A 16,002-nucleotide genomic window follows, 5' to 3' on the forward strand; every position below is an offset into this window, starting at 1 on the left:
CTTTAAGTTGAAATGATGAAATATTTTTACAAACAAAATACATTACAAGTAGATATAAATTAACAACTAATTGAATATTACTTATAAATCTCTCGTAATGTATAGATAAAAATAATTTAACTACTTGTAAACTTGAGAAAACATAAGCTAAGATACCGTGAAGAAAAAAGCATACGGCTAAAGTGAGAGAATCTATTACAAATTTCATCACATCACACGTAAACATAAACAATTAAATACTTCCAAAGAACGTAACGTACACAAATGAACCAAATAATTAAAGACGCAAGTTATTCACTATAATATCCCCTGACAAAATTAATAATTTATGATTTTTTCGGAGGATTTTGTGTACGGAAATTGAAATTCGTTGAGTAATTGAAAGATTTTGGGATTTGATCAACTATTAAGAACGTAAGGACCAAAAGGATGTTCACAATTCAGGAACAAGAAACAGCTTTTGTTGAAAGAACTATAAAGGTAATTTTTTTCAACTTCAAATAATTGATCCGCTGGGAATTAAAGCATCCTTAATCACAGTAACGATACCACTCTTGATGAAGTACCCATCTGTCTCTCTTGCAGCCTCTTGCACATCGTCGCTGTTAATGATCTGTTAGAATAGTAACTATAAGCATTGAGCAGCCTGATGATGTTTCTTAAGCTACTTAACTATTTTAAAAGAACGGAAAGATAGACTATCGCGAAAATTCATTTAGGTAATTGTAGTGGAAAACCAGCCGGCAAGTCTTCTTCCCTCCCCGGAATTGGTGTTTAGTACACGACCTCTTGGGTTTAGAATATGTTTGACATGAATTTTAAAAAGCATGCTTGTTTGGATTGTATTCTGGGAATGGTTTGTCTACTTATAAAAGGTTCTAGACGAAGTTGATTTAAAGTGACTTCCTCGGAAATTCTTCTACACAAAGCAGAAGTAGAAACCCTGTCAAACGACCTCATAGTATAATAATTAGTAAGCAATAAGAAATCTACCTTCACATTGTCTCCAATACGAGCATTCTTGTCAATAATTGCTCTCTTGATGTGGGAATTCTTCCCAATACCAATTGGAACGCTACCTTTTGCAGCCAAGAGTCTTTTGTCTGCATCAGTCTGGTAGAGAAGGCAGTAACAGTTTTAGTACAAGAACGTAAAAACGTTGACTTCACACGTGCAAGCACATATAACATGTCCTCACACATGATAGAAAGAACCGATTGTCAATATGTCCAGAGACAATTACCTCGTAATAGTCAGCTCCCATCAATAGAGTGTCTTCTATTATTGCGCCCTCTGAGATGCAGGATCGCAGACCAATTACGGAATGGTGAATCTTACAGTTCTGAAAATTTAAGAATGAGCCAATAAAATCAGCTAGAACCTCTCTATTATCATCAAACAATTTGATTACTGAACTTCCTCTATATATGTCCATCTGGAAAAAATGGATCTTACCTTAATGACACACCCCTCACCAATAACACTGTCCGTAACATCGGCATCAAGCATTTTCGAAGGTGGCAGGTACCGGGGTTGTGTATAGATTGGAGAGGAACGGTCATAGAAACTACAGCACACAGGACAATCACACATAAAATGTTAAAAAAGAAAGGAGCTGGAGCGCCCACAGGGGAGGGGGGAGGGGGTGGTTTAAGAAAATTTTGCCCCTTCTGCCAAGACATCAAGAAAACTGACCTGAAGTCTGGTATTGGCTTCTTAGTGATCCCTAAATTGGCATTGTAGAAAGCCTCAATAGTACCAATGTCTTCCCAGTAGCCATCATACAAATAGGCTTGAACCTGATGAACACCAAAAACAAAACGAAAAATAGGAAAAAGAAAAGGCGAATAAGGAAACAGACCTTAACCTGATACATACAGGGTTGTGTGTCCAACACAATAGTGATTTCTTTAATATGACTTACCCTCAATCCAATTGAAGTAGCTCCTGGAATAACTTCGCTTCCAAAATCATTGGCGCCCGGAAATGTCTCTCTTAGCAAACTCAACATCGCATCCTTACTGATAACATATATGCCCATACTAGCAATATAAGGCATTTCCTTAGCTCTCTCATCATCAAGACCTAAAATGGTGGTATCAACCTACGATGAAAACGAAGAACAATAAACATGAAATTAGAAATTACATTTCTCATTTCTCAATAATCAAAAAGCTCATGCAATAATACAAAAAGTAAAAATTTCTGTTTGCAGCTTTACCTTCATTGCCTTCAGTTGTTCTCCTTTTGGCTTCTCGGCGAATTCTATTATCCTTCCTTCCTCATCAATTTTCATCAGACCAAATGCAGTAGCACGTTTTTCATCCATTGGTAGTGCAGCAACTGTTATATCAGCATCAGTTTCTCTGTGAGATTGGACAAATTTCTCATAATCCATGCGGTACAAATGATCCCCAGCAAGAATGAGATATTCAAGAACATCATGTTCTTCAAAAAGCCATAGATACTGCCTTACAGCATCAGCCGTGCCCTATTATTTCCCAGAGAAAAGAGTCAAATAGGAATTTTTACATTTTGGAAGCTCATATTTTTTAGGAGAGAGAGAAGCTGAATAATATACATGAATACCTGCATATGGCAAAGTGGTGTTAGGAGAATATAGAGACAAAAATTCAAGACAGGAACAACGATGATTTCAACAATAAAATACCGTAAAATTGCTATCAGTAGATTGATGCCACAGCACCAACTTAAAGGGTTATATTATTCTTTCCCTGGAGGGAAAGTCATACTCAATTAGTTAATATCTTTGAATACCATACCTCATGGTGAAATACTTGGAAAATTTTATTTAGGAGAAAATATCTTCTGAACTTCTCTGTAGCTCATCCTGAAGTGCTAAGTAAGCCCATAATCATGGGTTGCTTGAGAATAAGAATGGATATCTGATGGAATGAGCTTAACCAAGCCCAAGATTGTTGACGATAAAGCAGCCTGTTTTTCGGGTGGCAAGTAATGAAAATAAAACTTCAAGAGACATCTATTTGTATTACATCAACGTATACACATAACTAGAGGATCTTCTGCTGAAAAAGTCTTACAATTGATGAAGTACATTCCAGTGTCTGTTTTTGGGGTGGTAAGCAACAAAAATAGAACTTCAAGAGACAACTATTTGTATTACATCAACATGTACGCGTAACTAGAGGATCTTGTGCTGAAAAAGTCTTACAATTGATGAAGTACATCCCAGTGTCTATCTTACGTTTTTTACAAGATGACCTAAGCACAGAAACCTTACAGCTAATAACATGAGAAAATTTATAGATGAGCTATGATATCTTGAAATTTTCACTTTCATGTGGACATGTTAAGGTGGATAAGCATGCATGTAACACAAAGAGCATGACTATTGCAGAGTGCTGAACAATCAGTATGAGTAATGAGATTTTAACTTTTTTTCTAATTTAATTCCGTCTACTAGGCAGTAGTACCCAATCCTCCCTAATACACATGACAACAGTGAAAATATTCTAGATACTAGCCCAATATAACCCATAAACAACAGCTACAATAAACTTCCAGCCATATAAATTCCATTGAAGAACACAATTAAGTTTCACTATAATCTTGACACTATAAAATGTCTCATCCTTTTACCTGGAACCAGTTAGGGTTTTCTGGGCTTTGCTGGGCAGCAAGAACTTCAACAAACCCTTCATTCTTATACCCACCCATGTTACTTGCATAGGCCCGTGACAGGTGACGATTCAAAGATGCAGAATTAAACTGAGTGAGGACATAGATCTTTGATATGTTGCTATTCAAGCAATTGCTAACAGGAATGTCAATCAACCTATAATTTGCACCCAAAGGGACAGCAGGTTTTGCTCTTTTCTTGGTAAGAGGATAAAGCCGAGTCCCAGCTCCACCTCCAAGAATGATGCCCAGAACACTCTGAATGAACAACATCAACATAATCAGTTCCAATGAAGGTAAAAGAAATGCAAGATCTGTTCTTAGAAAATAGTACAAGCACATCCCAGTACTTATAATTTCGATACTGCACTCATTTATATGATTAATGTAGCAGGGAAAGAAGCAATGTGATCATTTTACAGATCTTCCACACTAGGAAGGGTGTGTACAGCCTTAGAAAATTTCGGGAGAAATAAAGGCATCTCAGTTGGAGAGTTCATGCTCTCTAAAATCACCAGAAACAGAAATGCAGAGTAACAGGTTCTAGGAAACTGAATGGATTAGGAGAATACCACTTGTATCAAAAACATATCGGTCCATTCTTGTTAGTTAGGAAAATTGTTTGGAGTGATTTAAGTCCTGGTATCCCAAGTTTTTAGGGTTTGTTCGGCAGTAATTATGAGAATTGATTTTTTTGATCGTTACAGAGAAAAAGTCTACTTGTGAGTAATAACAGCTGACTTAGAGAAGTAACAGTTAAAAAATTAATTTTTTGGGATGAAAAATCAAAACCAAATGAGGGCATAATATAGCTATCAGTCTATCACTTACACTTCTAATACTAATAGGTATTACCATAAAATTCTACTTTATGAATTTCATTGAAGTGATGCCATTGTACATATATATTCAAAACAATAATCCGCCCTCGTGGCATATCCCAGTGGTGCAAAGGACGGGAGTGAGGTAGTCTCGGCCTAACTGGTAGTCGCAGTGTGATGGTTCGATTCTTGATATATGGAATTGGACTCTTTGTGGGTATCAGTATACGAGCAAACTCTTGTTCTCTGGCCTGTTGGGGGTACATCTCGCGATTTACCTCCCTCACGATACTCCAATGACAGGGCTGTGGGAGCCCTTAAGATTGGGGTTCAACCTTTTTTTTCAAAACAATAATCCACAATCCAATGAGGATTCCCATGAGAACCTCTGGTGCAAACCAGAAACAGAAATCGAGGCTACTACTGGCCACTTATACAAATCTAATTCATTAAACACATAATATAGGTATTAATGAGAGTCATCAGCATCACAGGCAGATCATTAAAATATAACAATTAATTAAGCAGAACCTTTAAAGAATTCCTGTAATGTAATATCTTTAGTTGCTCATTTACTAATTCATTAAGATATAAGTTAAACGAATCAGAAGTAAAGCACGTGCATTTCAAGAACATCAACTCAAACTATATACTAATACTCCCAACCCCAACCCCATAAAGGAATTCAAGAAAATCAAGATAACACTAACAGTATTAAATCACACACCACGAGGTGGGGGGGGGGGGGGGGGGGGGGGGACTGCCGCCATTGGCATTCTTTAAGCCCACCAGCTAATCAACTACTGTACTCAAGTAAGTAATTCAATTTCGTATTGAGATTGATGATTGGGTATAATTTACAAATTGTATAATGCGATATGGGAGTGTGTGTTAGGAATTGAACGCCAGGAAGATCTTCATTCTTCCGATAACCACTTCGAGCTATCTGTTAATACACGCCACTTATTTTTCTTTTTCTTAATTTCTTTTATGTCTCTCAAGTATATCCTTCTTAGCATTTGTTTGAAATTATATATTTAAATATTAATTCTTCCTCAAATTATTTAAATAATTTTCGATAATGAAAAAGATATTTTATCGATGTAATTTTTATTTTTATTTTTATTTCAACGTGCGTTGTACGTTTTATATATTGAACAAATGGTACGCATAATATTTTTGAAGTAGTATATATGTAATATTTTATGAAATTATTGTATATAAAGTGAAAATGTTGATTAAGGGTTAATTGTTCTTATTTTTTCATTTCAAAGTCGATATGTTTTTTCCTTTCTTAAGCATTGGAAATAACTTTTCGATTGTATCCTTGAACAAGCTTTCAATCCTCTCAACCAAATATGTCATATATGTATATTATATCTATCTTTCTCGAGAGATAATGTTGAATGTAACTAAACATGCCGTGGTATCAATCTTTCTTGAGAGATAATGTTGAACGTATACTGCATACATCATGCCTTTTGTCTTCAATATAATACAAACAAAACCAAAGACACATTTCTTGTAACCTTTTCTTCTTCAAACCATCCATTGATCTGAAAACAAAATAAAAATGGTCATTTCTAGTTCTTTGAGGCTATCCATTTTCTTCATCTGTTGTGTTACTTCCGTGTTCTTGTGTATCAATTCTACCATTCCTGATGTAAAATCTTCTGAACTAGCAACCCAAGTTTGCAAGAACGCTACAAATTTCAGTTTCTGTCAGGCTGCAGTTTACTCCGATACACGAGCCCCGGAAGCTGATAGGTATCTCCTTTCGTATATAGTATTTGGGCTGGAATATAAAAATGCTACAAATACCAGTGATTGCATTGACGTTTCACTTGAGTCCATGGAAGGGCATGCCAAGCTTGAAATCATAGAAGCTATGCAGAAATGTCAGAGAGATTATGAAGAAGCTATTCAGGCAATTTCTGAAGCATTGAATGATTTGGATTCTGAAACCTTTGAGGGATTGATAAACTGGCTCTTGTTGTTGAGAATTCGGCTAGCAATTGTGAAGTCGGTTTCAATGGAAACTCTCCAATATCAGAGAAGAATAGAAACCTGATACAGCTTTCAAACATCTGTTTTGTAGTCTCTAAACTTTATTCGTATTCTTGAAGGGGATGTTTATATAGGACTAGTTAATATAATGAATAATTCTGGTATTACATATGATCAATATGTTTTGTCTTGTTTTTGACATTTTTTATAGTCACAAAGTTGTGATATATGTGTCCCCTAATTTCTTCGCGTTTTGGTAATGCTTTAAGAACATTCAAGAAATGATCAAATCAATTGGTGTCCGATTAGAGAAGGTCACATTGGATCATTTGGAGCTCCTCTTAAAGGTAATCAAAAGAGCTTATTTATTAGGAAAGTCAAGGGTGCCATCTTGAAAAATTGGCCAATAGGAAACGTGAGGAAATATTATTATGATTAAATTGAAAAGATATCCCCTGTGACATCAACACCGCTTGCCACCACTAATAATAAGAGGAATGATAAAGGTAGCTTGCCACCACTAATAATAAGAGGAATGATAAAGGTAGCAGGCTACAACCTAGGCATCATGATGAGCCGTCGTCACTAAACTCCTTGGCCAATAAAATCCTTCGAAGCAGGGTACACATCAATAGATCGAACTCTCACAAGACAAGAACGAGAAACTCTGATTTTATAGTCTTTAATCATCATCAAAATCAAAAATGGATTTAATGGGATTATATTCAAAAAAATTTGGACGTTGTGAAAACTCAAAGAAAGCATGCACCTACAGAATATGAGGCTGTCAATAATCATGTAAAATCCAAGCATGACATATGTTCAAAATTGACAATTTTCAGCCAGCTGTACATAGAATAATTCAAATCAGGATTTGGTACTAAACCCAATTTAGTTTAGATAGAAATTAGAGTTTTAAAAGATTTTGCTAAAAGTTGATGGAATGTGTGATTGAAAATTTGTGAGTCCCATAAAATGTATGGTTAAAACTGATCGTTGATTTTGACTCGAATTTTAATAAAAAAATAAAATTGCTGAAACAAATATGGGCTAAATTTGTTGGCACAGAAGCAATCAAACAAGAGTACATATTCTACGAGCAATCAATGTGAGTTTAACTGCAAGAGTGTTGTCACAATAAATGTGAGTTGGTCCATGTTGCTTGAAATGAAGATCTTAAGAAATCTTTCGCAATTAGATAGCTTGACAAGCACAAGTTGTTGCATTTATGGACTTCATGCAAGAATATCATAATTCAACTTATGAACCATTCTAGTACATATAGAAACACATGTACAAGTTCACAAGTAGGAAGAACGGCTTGGGTCTCCATGACAAGTATCTCTTCTATTACTGGAAAATTTCGCGAAAGTTGAATATGGAAACTTGTTCGACAAATTGGAGAATGAATACTAAAACACGAACCAGAAAACTCAAAACTGAAGATTGAACAAGAATTATGAAAATGGACGCTTGAAACACGTTGGAATACGCTATCCCAAAAGTGATATTTACCCAATCCAGGGTTGCTTTTGAGTTTACTTCGACAAATTGTTTTAGTGAATATGACAAGCCTTTTGTGAGTTACAAAATAAAACTAAAACTTACGGAAGTGAAAATTCATGAAAAAATTAGGGCCCTTTTGGTTTATGTTTCAGTTTTGAGTTTTAAGTATACTTTCAGTTTTATGTTTTGATATTTTGTTTTAAAATTTCTAAAAATGCATTTGATTTGTTATTTTGAAAAATTATTTCTCAGAACAAAAAAAAACTAGAAAACACGTTTGATTTGAAATTTATTTTATTATATTTTATTCTATGAAATTTTATTATTCAGTAAAAATAATTTATATTAATATATTATCAATTAATATGTACATTTTAACTTATGAAACTTACAATATCATTTGTCATTATACAATTAAAATTAAAATTAAAATAAATAATAAATTGAGTTCAAAATATAAGAAATAAAAATAACAATTAATGACTTAGATTGAGAATATTTTTCCTCGTATCATCTAATTTTTTTTTTAATTTTTATATAAATAATCATTAAGATCTTGAACTTTTTTTATTTTTAATTTTTTAGAAATTTTCAGAAATTATTTTTTTATATTTTATATTTTATATTTTATATATTTAGAATTTTATTTTTTAAAGTTTAGTTTTTTAGAATTTAGATCAAATTTTTATTTTTTTGAATTTATATATTTTTTAAAAATTTTATTTCTTAAAAATTTTAAAAATTAATTTTTTAGAATTTTATATTTTAATTTTTCAAAAAATATTTTTTAAAATTTTATTTAAACATTTATTTTCCATGTTTTGAGTATTTTAATATTTCACTAAAAACATTCAAAACATCAAAAATATGTTTTGAATTTTATGTTATAATTTTAACCTTATTTTCGAAAGCACATTTTCAGAATTACAAGACTAAGCACGTTTTTAATGTTTTACAAAATTAAAAGTTAAAAACAGTTTGAAAACAACAAATCAATCACACCTTTACACTTTTATATATTGTTCATGTTGTAAGCCACAAGCGGACCCACATGGGGTCACGACTTGACCCCAAAATTTATTTTTTTCCATAAAATTTGTAGTTGTGTTTTCGGGATGTAAAATTAAGTCAAATGAAATCGAAACATTGTATTTTTAATAATATTTTCGAAGTGCTCAGGACTTAATTTTCTCTTGTCAATGGCATATGAAACGATTAACCGTAATAAAAGTTACGATGTGTCAAAGCAGATCATTTCAAACTAATATTTTGAGAATTTCGATAATATGTTGACTTTAAAAATTCACTAACAATTTTACATTAGTCGAATTCACAAATTGCCTATCTTATCTAAGAACTCTTTTCAAGCACTATGTCTTCGTCATATCGAATTATCCAAACGAATATAAAAAATAGTTAAATACGAGTCAAACATACGTTTTAAAAAGAGACTTCAAACTCGTTTTTTATTTAATAAGATTCCAATTATTTAATTAACGTTTAATATTTTTTGCATGACAAATTTCTCAATATAATTTAATCATTTTATTAGAAAATTTGACATGGAGTATGATGTTAAAAATTTTAGAATCGTTAAATATTAAATGTAATTTGAATTACTTTCGAATCACATTTGAATTTTATTTAGGGTCCGTTTGATTGGTTTCAATTCCATGGAAAAATATTATATTCGAGGAATTCGTTTTCTACTTTAACTGTTTGATAAGAAGGTGGAAATGAAGTTCGAATTTCAAGGTACAAACACTTAACCCATGTTTTTAACCAATTGAGTGGAAAATGCATTCCTATTCGTTTACCTTTTCCACCTTTGCAATCAAATATGACCTTACTTCATCAATTAAATTTGAACTTTACTTTAATTCATTTATCAATATGCGAATGCTACAATTGTAGTAATGTATTGACTAATTTTTATTAATATTATATTATGTTTAAAAAAAAACATGTTTTAATTATTTATCCTAGAATATAAGAAGTGTGGGTCCGCCCCCCGTTTTAAGCCCAAAAATTTCGTCAAGGATGCTGTTCGTTGGGGCTCTCACTCAGGCAACTTTTGTGTCAATTGTATAAGTTAATCCCTTTCCAAAATTACTTCCAAGTCCCAAACTTTTCCTCAAGTTCGTTTTGGTCATTAGACTTCAAATCTCATTATATTTGAAAAAGTTGCCATAATGCTCCGCCCGCTCGTCCTCTGCCCCGTCTATGAACACATGACACCTAATTTTCTCCATAATGTGTTCACACTACACCTGTTCAAATTTCTTCGTGCCAAGTGCGAAACTGCCTCCTTTGGCTTCTCCGGCGGTGTCACGCGGCGCAGCTTGGACCAATCTCGTCAGCCCGGCTCGTGTGGAGGTCAACCCAATACTGGTTCGGATTTTGGGAGAAAATGAAGTCAGTTAAGCTCTTTGACAACCATTAAAATAAGTTGCTTTTGAAAAAAAATGAGCTTTGAAATAATGATTTTTTTGAAGAATTAATCATCGTTGAATGTGCTAATATTTTATAAGTGCTATAAAAATAATATTAAAATATACTTGAATATTAATTATTTTATAATTAATACCGAAGAATATATACGTGACAATGAACGTTAAATCATTTATGTAATTTTCAGTTAAGTAAAAATGGATGTTAATTAGCAATAGCATTATAATTAACTAGTAATTAAAACTAAGAACACTACAATGTATAAATGAAGATGAATGTTAATTAATTGAGTGCAATGTTAATTGTTTAAGAATTCCTAATAGAAAATTTTAGCGTTGGATATGGTCTAGTTCAGTTCGATTCTAACGAGAATTGAATCGGATCCGAAACTTTCGGGTATTTAGTAAGTAAAATCGTCTGGTCCAAATTTAATTATGGAACTGTTCGACTTCAGTTTGATTCGATTCGGTTCCATTTGATTATCAGGTTCCATGTTATAATAAATTTTTTTAATATTTATAAAGTTACATTATTTTTACTAATGATATGTTTAATTTTAGCTCTTATAAAATAACGTAATCCAATCTTATGTGTTTTTTGCATCTCTCTTTGCTAAATTTTTCATAGATTTGATTGTTAAAATCATAGGAAGAGGAAGATAGCGAACTCACAATAATAAGAGAGTCGTTGTTGAGTTTCAATTCGATTTTTTCAGAACAATAGAAACAACACTAGGGTAGAGTAACAAATTTGGATAAAATTTAGGTCAAATTTATTGAGTTAGCTTTGAACTGAAAATTAGAAATAGAAAAATTATATTTTTGGATTTGAGCTAAATTAACTAGTTAGCAAATTTATTTAGAAAAAAATAATTGACTTATTTAAAATAAATTAATTAAAATTTTTTTAGAGATTCGGTTCTAGATCTAGAACCGAGAGCTGAACCGAACCCGTCGATTTTCAATTTAGATACCCGTTCGACTATTTAATTTAAAAAAAATCACTCGATTTGGTTCGATTAGTTCGATTGAGAGTTTTGTCCAGCCCTAGAAAATTTATACATTAATGAAAGTATACTAGTGAAATGAATTTGTCAAATGTACATATGCGTTGATGGTAACTAAATGGTTAAATTAATTAAATATATGTTATTAGGGTTGGACAAATCTCCTAAATCGAATCGACCGAACCGAATCCGACGGTTCTTGTCAAACTAAATACCCGAACAGGTATCTGAATTGAGAACCGACGGGTACGGTTCGGTTCGGTTCTCGGTTCTAGACAAAGAATCGAAAAATCAAATAAAAACCGAATCTTTCTTATTTTTTTTTGAGTAAATCAAATTATTTTAATTTTAATTTTTTCTAAACAATTTAACAAATTAACCATTTCTAAATCCAAATTTTTGGCCTAATAATTTATTTCATTTCTAATTTTTTTAATTTTTGGCTCAATTACATATTTTATTGTTTCATTTCTTAGCCCAACAAGATTCAATTCACTAAATAACCCTAAACACATACACTAAAGTATACAACGTTGTCTAGACTTTCGCACTCACTCTCGCAGCCTCGCTAACATTCCAAAATCTATACAATCGTCAGCCGGCACTGTGACCTCCGATCAAAGCTGTGACCTCCACCGACCGAAAATTTGACCATAGCGATCATTTGAACAAGGTAGTCTACTAGTCTCTGACATTCCAAAATCATTGAATGTATTATTAGTTGTATTTATATAATGTTGTTATAAATGTTAAAAAATTTAATTATAGTACAGAACCGAATGGAATCGAACCGAACCGAATGTAACCAAACTTGAACGGTTCCATAATTACATTTGGACCCGATGGTTTCATTTACTAGATACTCGAAAATTTTGATTCGGTTCTGAGCTGACCCGCGCCCACCCCTATATGTTATAAACAAAAAGTAAGTTTCTATTGAAACAATGGAATTATAGTAGGGTTAAAATCGTCTAAAAAATGATTATCACTTGATGTGATATTTAATTCTAATTAAATAAAATCAAATGTTAATTAGCATAAATGGACGTCAATAATGTAATGCATTATTGAACGTGAAAATCTCATTAACTTATAATTAGAATTAGTAACACTGAGATGCATGAATAAATATGAATATTAATTAAATTGATGTGAATATTAATTAATTGAAAATTAATAATAGGAAATTCTTACATTAATGAAAGCACACATGTAAAATGTATATGTACATTTATGGTAACTAAATGGATAAATAAATTACATACATAATGATAAACGAAAAAGTAAGCTATTATTGAAATAATTGAATTATGATAGGGTTAAAATTGTCCAAAAAATAATCGTTTAAATCCATTTTTTCGAAAACTCATATTTTCTAAATTTTATTTTCGATCAAACATGCTATCATAAAATAATTTTATATGTAACCACGCATTCTCTAAAAAATCACCATTACAAAATCTATTTTTTTCCAAAAATGGGGCTCATAAGTGATGGATACGTTCAATTATGTTTTTGCAACAAATTAAAAAGACACACGAATTCGAAGAAGAAATTATAATTTTCAAAAGTTGTCAAGATAATTTTGATAAACCCAAAAGGACTTTAATTTAGTTTCTATTGTCAAATACACGTTAGTGTAACAAGTCCTGAAAGCTCTAGATCATGTTACCCAAACGAAATTTTCATTAATGTGTCATAAATGAGATGTAAGATGTGACGGTAAAATCTTCAAATTTCGTATCTTTGTTGAATTATATTACGAGTAAGATCAAATAAACAATTTGGTTATTTTCTTATACTTAATAGATTATTCGAAAAGTGTGAATCCCATTTAAAATGACTTATCACTAAAAAATACATAAACTGATGCTACATAACATTATATAAAATAAGATTTCTAAATATTATTTCTTTTGAGAAATCCATATGTCTATAGGGAAACTAGAACAATGTAAAGAAAATCCACGCTTAATATTGTGTTTGATATGTACTTTCAGCAAATAAAATTGATAAAAATTGTGAATAAAATAAAATGTTTGCTTGTCAAAACTAAGCGTACGAATCAAGAAATAATACATGTCGATGTATATTATATGAACAATAATCCAAGAAAATTATGTGATAAATTAAAGAGGGTACGAATCCACACATTCTATTGAGGCCATCAACTTATATTAGTGGCGATTAATGCTATTTGAACTGGCTCAATGACAAGGACTTTTTGACAGAATGATTTGACAGTTTTTTGTTTAATTTTTTCAACTGTTAATAAAAATTTATCCAAGTATATTTGTGTATAAAAATTTGTCATTGGATCTGTTCCTGTCGCAGAATTGATTCCCTAGAAACATGGTTTGAACCGGTCAAATGTCACAATCTTTTATGGACATTGAAACACATTTCTCGTTTGTTAGCTCCCAAAAAACCTGGGCTTGGACCGGTTTTTGGTTGAGGAACCCGGAAAATCTTTTATCTTTTTCTTCTTTTGAGGGACAAAGAATCTCTGGAGAAGGACCCGATCAAAGGCAAACAGGCAGGCAGAAACCCCTTTTATCGGTCAATAGTGTCCCATTATGCTTTACCATACAGACAGTCCATTCTCCAACTTTATTATTATTATTATTATTTTTAAAAGCAGTTATTTTCAAGTTTTTAAATCTTCTTTTTTTGTGGTCTTTGAGAAATTAATGGCCAGAGGGCTGAGGGCAGTTAGTTTGCATACTTGAAAAGTATATAAGCAACTTCGTGGATTGTTATTAAGCACGTTAATGAGCGGGCGAGTAAAAGAGTTGTAATCATGTCGCCTAATAAATAATTATATTGAAGAGTGGACGTGGATGTACTTCATGAAGTCACGTAATGATGTGTAAATTAATAAAAATTTATTTGCCGCGCAGAGAAGTGCTTGATGACCATTATTGAAAAAAATGATGTTTTGAAAAATGATTTTTTTTGAAGAATGTATGGCTAAAAAGTACGATTTTTTTTTAAATTTACGTGTAAAATATTTTATTATATGAATGTATAGTTAAAAATGAGTATGAAAAATTAAAGAATTTTGTTTTATATTGGGACAAATAGGGGCACAACACTTGTTAAGAAGATTATCATGAGGGCTCATTTACAATCAACATATGTGACACATAAGATGAGTAAATTAAGCAATTTTGGCACGACACTTGTTAAGAAGATTATCATGAAGGCTCATTTACAATCAACATATGTGACAAATAAAATGAGTAAATTAAGCAATTTTGGAGTATATATTTGGTGAGGACGATTTATTAACAGAGTTTGCTAATTATGTGCGAACTCGAATGACATATCAAAAATACGATTATAGTAAAAAAATTTGTGGAAGTAAAGCATTTTGCCCTTACCTCACCCCATCTCATCCCCTCAAGGCCTCAACCCCACCTCTTTGAGTTCTTATGTTCATGTACCGAATTACTCTTAAAATTTGTTGTTTAATATGATTCACCGCATTCAAGAATTGAGTCACGACTCATGACATTTTTTAGATCACTCTCTAATGACCTCGATCGCACCTGGACCACAACCAACCACCTTTAGTGTTCTACAAGCTTTGTTTGTTTGACTCTATAAGTGGTAGCCAACATAGGTGACCACAACCCCATCATTATTATTGATACCAAACGAAAAGTTTAAATTCAAATCCTAACGGTCCCTTTTTCTTTTTCATTTTTCTCCTTTCATGGCCTACTAATTTTTCTCCAGATTGTTCCATTTTGTCTCTGTCCTTTCAAATGTATTGAACCATAATTTAATTATCAAAGAATCGAATATTCGCTAAAATTAAAATATGAGTATTTCATGTTGATAATTGTACATATGTGAAGTAAGTATTTCATGTCGATAATTGAGTATTTCGAGTATTTCATTTTGAATAAATAATTTTTTTAATCAACTACGTGATAATTACTATTCCTTCGCATACCAAAAGTAAATTTATAAAATTCCACATTTTTTTCCCTTTAGAATTCAAGAAGACGAATTGAAAAGGCTAAAATAATAAAGAGGAAAAAAGAAAAAGAAAAAGAAAAAAGAATTGGAAATGTAGAATTAGAATTAGAATGAAAGAAAAAGTAGTCTAATAAAGTAACCATCCTTCCCTAGTAAATGGTAAAATACTTAGAACCCTTAAGAAGCAAGGGGTTACTTTTATTAATAGTCATTGAATTAAGTATTTAGCGTCGTTCTAGCAATTAAACTTCATAAAATATTTTGGTATCCGTTCAATTTTTTTTTAGGTTCTACGTGTACGTGTGCTTTTTTATAGTATTTAACGTTTTGAGTGTTTTTAGTGAAAATATAAAAAAATACTCAAAACGTCAAATACTATGATTAGCACAAATAATCACTTAAATGACATTTTGAAAATATTTTTAAAAAAAAAAATAAAATTATGAAATTTTAGAAAAATAAAAATTTAGAAAAAACAAAGATAAAATTTTGAAAAGAGAAATTCTAAAATTTTTAAAAGAACAAAATCTTAAAAATTAACAAATTCTAAAATTCTAAAAAAAT

At 31.6% G+C, this 16,002-nt stretch overlaps 1 protein-coding gene across 1 annotated transcript; it reads right to left on the reverse strand.

Moving 5' to 3' along the window:
- Nucleotides 1–158: 158 nt before the first annotated feature.
- On the reverse strand, nucleotides 159–4,017 carry LOC111377963 (glucose-1-phosphate adenylyltransferase small subunit 1, chloroplastic). Its single transcript, XM_023001123.1, has 8 exons — nucleotides 3,622–4,017; nucleotides 2,222–2,491; nucleotides 1,925–2,104; nucleotides 1,696–1,799; nucleotides 1,456–1,567; nucleotides 1,244–1,342; nucleotides 994–1,113; nucleotides 159–613 (listed from the first exon to the last, which is right to left on the reverse strand). Exons 1-8 carry the CDS (start codon nucleotides 4,000–4,002, stop codon nucleotides 497–499), a joined length of 1,383 nt encoding a protein of 460 aa, XP_022856891.1. The 5' UTR covers nucleotides 4,003–4,017; the 3' UTR covers nucleotides 159–496.
- Between the last annotated feature and the right edge of the window lie 11,985 nt (nucleotides 4,018–16,002).

Source organism: Olea europaea, unplaced genomic scaffold (genome assembly GCF_002742605.1).
Source record: "Olea europaea var. sylvestris unplaced genomic scaffold, O_europaea_v1 scaffold1752, whole genome shotgun sequence".
NCBI lineage: Eukaryota > Viridiplantae > Streptophyta > Magnoliopsida > Lamiales > Oleaceae > Olea > Olea europaea.